The sequence below is a fragment of the Oncorhynchus nerka genome, linkage group LG28 (assembly GCF_034236695.1).
Source record: "Oncorhynchus nerka isolate Pitt River linkage group LG28, Oner_Uvic_2.0, whole genome shotgun sequence".
NCBI lineage: Eukaryota > Metazoa > Chordata > Actinopteri > Salmoniformes > Salmonidae > Oncorhynchus > Oncorhynchus nerka.
The window spans coordinates 70,068,585-70,074,362 of NC_088423.1; the positions used below are offsets into that span (position 1 = coordinate 70,068,585).

General features: G+C 45.7%; 1 protein-coding gene across 1 annotated transcript; it reads left to right on the plus strand.

The window, feature by feature from the left end:
* The first annotated feature begins 2,598 nt into the window (after positions 1 to 2,598).
* On the plus strand, positions 2,599 to 5,000 carry LOC115112813 (ribonuclease P protein subunit p25-like). The gene has a single exon (XM_029639812.2). It carries the CDS (start codon positions 3,302 to 3,304, stop codon positions 4,157 to 4,159), a length of 858 nt encoding a protein of 285 aa, XP_029495672.1. The 5' UTR covers positions 2,599 to 3,301; the 3' UTR covers positions 4,160 to 5,000.
* The last annotated feature ends 778 nt before the right edge of the window (positions 5,001 to 5,778 follow it).

Consider the following 5,778-nt stretch of genomic DNA (forward strand, 5'->3'; position numbering starts at 1 on the left):
CTGAGAGGGTCATGTACCCCTCCACCCCCACCTCCCTCAAAGTCTCTTATTAATGGCATCAGCATTTTTCCTGGTCTCTCTCTATTTCCCTCCTGATGGCGGGACCCTGCTTCATTGTGTTCTGCCATGTTCCTGTAATTGCTGAAACGGCCTGCCTTATGCTGAGCATGCACGTGTGTGTGTGTGTGTGTGTGTGTGTGTGTGTGTGTGTGTGTGTGTGTGTGTGTGTGTGTGTGTGTGAGAGAACAACTCTGTGCCCCACCGGGGCCGGCTGGGAGTTTGTGGGGCAGAACGTCAGCAGAGCCGCGGGCGAGCTCCACACTGAGGGAAATGACAGCCTCCAGGCCAGCATTGGTTGATGACCGTGAAACTCTTGCGGTTAACGTAAAGCGAGCGAGAGGCTGCCACAGCGAGAACTGTGAGGCTGTGTGCAGTTCTGCCAGCAACACAAGCCCCTCTCCAACTGCTCTGCAGTACAGAAACAAAACAACAGAGTCCGTGTTACAATTCCTAACACCAGCAGCTATGCCATCCAAGGTAAGCAGAGAGGAGCTAGACAGAACGACTGCTATTTGTCACAGTCTTTAAGAATAAATTGGTTTTGTGCGTGAATAAATGCTGGTATACATGCAGGAGAGAATGAGAAACTATAGGTGGAGTAAAGAGAACAATATTTGGGAGAGATAGAGTGCCTGCCTGCAGTCAGAGCAGAGGTGTCAGGAGAACAGATAAAGGTGTGAGTGTTTGGAGAGGTGTGGGAGCAGAGGGCAGCCGTGGAGGAGGTGTGAGAGGGTGAGTGACCAAGTGTGAGCTGCTACTGCTCTCTCTGTCATTAAACACCACCACCGTTCTAAAAGCTCCCCTCTCTCGAAAAGGTACAAGTCTGATGGAAATGTACCATGTTTTCATGTAGTTATTTACAAAATAGAGGATAGATAATTATTTTTCAAATGCACAGTGAAATGTGCTAAAAACAGGTTGTGAAGTGGGAGTGATTACTGGCAGCTTTTTATCATGTAGTTTAACCTCTGTGCACTTAAATCAGCCCTTTTCTCTCTACCTCTTTCTCTCTCTCTCTCTCTTTCTCTCTCTCTCTCTCTCTCTCTCTCAGTTTATTATGCAGTAACATCACCAGATCTCCTTAGGCAGCTGTGCATCTCCTTATGACTGATGAGGGTAATTTCTCCCAAACAGCAGAATGATCACTTTGGTTTGGTCCCCCAACTCCCTCCTCCTTCTTTATATCCGAGTAGAAAGAAGACAGAGACGTTTGCTGCTATGTCTCCAGCAGTGGGTAGAATGGGTTCAGATGATGAATAGATCTCCAGTCCCATGCATTTGAGATACGCACACATTGGCTATAATAAAGTGGTTGGTGAGAAAATAAACATAATTGTGCACAAACAAAATAAATTGGCAAATGTGTTCTCAGTTTTCATTGGTGAAGAAATGTTGCTTCTCAATCATAGCAACTTGGACTCGAATACAACATTTAATACGGATTTAAATAACACCATGGCATGTGAAAACAGCAAACCTCCTTATTTTCTTTGATTTTCCTTTGGGGATCCAAAATAATACCCACACCAATGTGAATTACCTTCATGGACTAGTCCCAGATATAGCGTGGTTCTTATTCCCGGTGTGTGCCCTCAGAAGAGTGATTGGAGAACAGTTAGGAGTTCTGTGCCTCTCTCCTAGCCTCATAGGTTCAGCCTCAGTGGGCTGTCTTTACCAATTTTCCCATCTGTCAGTCACAGGCCAAAACAAATCCACCTGTCTTCCAGGAGGCTGGGCTCAGAGACGCTGCAGCTGTCTGGGCCGGGACAGGAGAGTGTGACAGCGCCCTCCTCTGGTGATGGAGGGTCCATTAGTCTGCTTATTAGCCCACCTGTCACCACTACGACACCATCTCACCTGGAGGTGCCTCCAGCACACTAATGTGCAGACCTACCCTTGCCCCTTCACAACAATACTTTGGTAATAGAAGTAATGGCTCTATGCTTCTGTGATCCACACGTCCTTGATCATCATGAGGTTGTTTCCAACCTGGTAACAACATAACAACTCATCCATGAGAGACATGCACCTCAGTGGACTCATGATTGCTTGAACAATGAAGCCATTAACACCACATTATGTAAATGGTAATGGACAAAAACATCTAATAGGATAAAGGCTTAAGTACAGTGCAATATAATGCCGCTGACTTTAACTGGCTCTTTGAATGATGTTTTCAATTATAACCTTGCTAATGTAATTCATTGTTTCACAGCCGAAAATACATTTTTAAAGCTTCATTGAGTCTCCATTTCAGAAATCAGGTTTAATCAGTCATGTACATTGAACACATGCACTGGAACGTCCTCTAAAGAGATTGACAAAGTTGCCCGGGATCTGTGCTCGCTACGGCTCTTAAAAGGGACATAACCCCCCTCCCCTCCATGGCAGGTTTCTATTGTGGAGAGAAAGTGTTCATCTGATATTTGAAAGGCCTGTGCCTTTAAGAGGGCTGTCCCCCCCCTTTTCCTAATGCTCCCCCCCCCCCCCAACCACACAGAGTAGACACTCCTCCTGCGAGCATTTGTGAGGCAGCTCCTGTCCCTTACGTCTCTTTGTGGGGAAACAGAGGGCACACTTTCTAGAGCATAACTGGAGACAGAGACACAGAGTTCCAGGCAGGACGCCCCAGGGTTCCAGCCTACAGCCACCCCTGGCCCAGCCCTGCAGGGGACAGCTCCCCCAGAGCACCTTGGCCAAGAGGTCCACGAAAGGAGAAGAGATGCTAATCAACTGGACCGTCCCAGAAAGTGAGATGACATGAATGATATGAATCCAACTGATAAATGCTGGATCTGAACCCTAAGTGAGAGGTGTATTGAGTGTGTTGTCTAAAGTAAACGTTTTCTCTTGAAAAGTTAGACTGAAGCATCGAAGTCTCCAGGTTACAAGGATAAAGGCTCATCGAGAGAAAACAAGAGAAAGGACACTTCAGCTTAGAATTTATGCATTTTCAAGTATTTTTAATTTTTTTACATCTTGAATTGCCCCATTTGTATTCTCAATTCACCACCCAGCGTTTATCTTATTTTTTCAGCTGTCTGTAAAGCAGCATGAAAGACTCCATTGAAAGCACTTTCTGCGAGCCGGGTAATATTCCTGTCTGAAGCCTTGTAACTTTCGCAGACGTCTACAGAAAAAACCTCTAACAAGAATAAGAAAACAATGCTGTGCTGGATCCCATATGAGTAAGGGTCTCTGACTGGACTTTTATGATTGGAGAAGATACAGGAACGAAGAGATGTATTCCGGCTGTGGAGTTGGAGTGGCCAGCATTCAAAGACAGCATCAGGTCAGGGAGTCTGTCAGACCATACACCGGACCTGGAGAGAATACACAGGTCCCAATGGAAACCGGTGTGACCTCAGCTAGGTGCCCAATATATCAGGTTCAGCCTTACAGTGGGCAGCCCTCCTGCACTGTCAACAGTGTTTCCAACACACAGCCCACCCCAGTGCCTACACCTCTAACTCCACCTCCCGCCGCACTCAAACCGGGCCAGGGTGGGTTCAAGAAGGTGTGTCGCACAGAGGAGGACTGCCCGTGCCCCTTCCCAGGATTGGCCTCAGGAGTGCTGGAGATGCGTGTCAAGGAGGGCAGTAAGATCCGTAACCTCATGGGTTTTGCCATGGCTCGCATGCAGGGGGATGTCAGTGGTGTTGGGGTTAGTGGAGGAGGTGGCCTAAGGCAGGTTGTTTTCTCTGGGTCAGGTCGTGCCGTCACCAAGACCATCACATGCGCTGAGATCATGAAGAGAAAAGTGGGGTCTCTGCACCAGCTGACCAAGCTGCGCTACAAGGGTGTAAGGGAGGTGTGGGAGAGCCACGAAGGGGGGGCATCGGAGATGACCGTTCACAGGACCGTCCCCTCCATCAGCATCCTTTTGTCCAAAGACCACCTGGACCCCCAGGAGCCCGGCTACCAGCCCCCTGAGACTCTCAGTGCTCTCTGGGAGGACAGAGACAGTGTGGATGCCCCACAGACAGCCAGCAAGAGACCTCTTGGTCTGTCCCCATACAGCAGTTCCCCTGAATCTAAGAGAGTGTGTCTGGGTCTGGACGAGGGGACTCTGGCTCTGTCCACCCCCCTGGCTAACTGACTGACTGAACTGGTATCAAACAGTCGAGTGGGAAGGATCAGAGGAGTTCATTCTGCACTGCCCTCCACTGAAGCACGGTGCTGAAACAATCAGAACATTCACTCAGACAGAACCGTGCTTTCTGAGGAGAACTGAGCACCCTGCCCACCCCATCCTCCAGAGGTCAGTCAAAATAGGACCTGAACGCTTGTCTCTGTAGATACAGCATTTATTGAACCCATTTCTCAGCACAATCAATCGTTGGCCTTTGTGCCCAGAGATACTTAATATCATCACACTGTATGTCACACTGTAAGAGCTTAGACATGACAGCACACTTATCACATTTTAAAACATCAACACAACACAGAGAGACCAATCACCCAAGATCCCAGATTTCTGCTTTCAGTAGACTGACAATACATTTTGAACATTGTTGTTCTGTTTTCCTAATTATGTCCTACATCTGCAAATCTGTTCAAATGCACAAGGTAGGTCCACGATATTATAATGAATACACAGAATATCTACACTCCCCTATGTATTTATTTGGACAGGGAAGCTAAAATGTTTAATTTGGCTCTATACGCCAGCATTTCGGATTTGAGATCAAATCCAAAATGCGACAGTAGAGAATGTCACCTTTGATTTGAGGGTATTTTCATGCATATCTGTTTACCTGTTTAGAAATGAAAGTACTTTATGTATCTAGTCCCCCATTTGAAGGCACTTATAGTGTATAAAATGTAGACTATTATTACACTATGAGTGAATTTGTCCAAATACTTATGGCACCGTCAAATGGGGGGACAATATACATTAAGCGCATTCATTTCTAAACTATCCATAATATGGCAAATGTATCATGTTTTCAAATATCCAAACATTCAAATAAACTATATGCAGGAAAAGCCTTTTTGTGTATTTTTATCCCTCAGCCTATAGTACTGTACAAAGTCCTGATTGAAAAGGAAATCACAGCATGCTGATGTGTTGATAAGAGTAACGGGAGTGAAATTTGTCTAAGAGACTGATTTAATGACATGGCCCCTGATAAGACGCAGCTCCAGAACCAAGCAGCCTGACAGATGCTGGGGGCTGAAATACAGGGACAGATTATCATTAAGATTACAACACTACATTGTAGCACACTAGAGAAAAGGATCAAAACTAAGGTTGATATAAATTCACACAGTCAGTGTCCCTCCAGAATATGAAACCATAGCAGCAGACTCAACTCCATAGCATTACTACAGTGCTCGGGTTCAAGTAGAGCAGTGGTTCCCTAACCTTTTTTAGTCCGGTACAGTTTCAAACATTCAACCTCCAGCTGCGTACCCCCTCTAGCACCAGGGTCAGCGCACTCTCAAATGTTGTTTTTTTGCCGTCAATGTAAGCCTGCCACACACACACTATACAATACATTTATTAAACATAATAATGAGTGTGAGTTTTTGTAGGACCAGGACCAGGGCACAAATAATAATATAATAATAATCAATCATTTTGCTCTTTATTTAACCATCTTACATATAAAACTTTATTTGTTCATCAAAAATTGTGAATAACACATTAACCACAGGTAAATGAGAAGTGTAACATAACTCTGCAATGCTGGGTTGCATTGGAGAGAGTCTCAG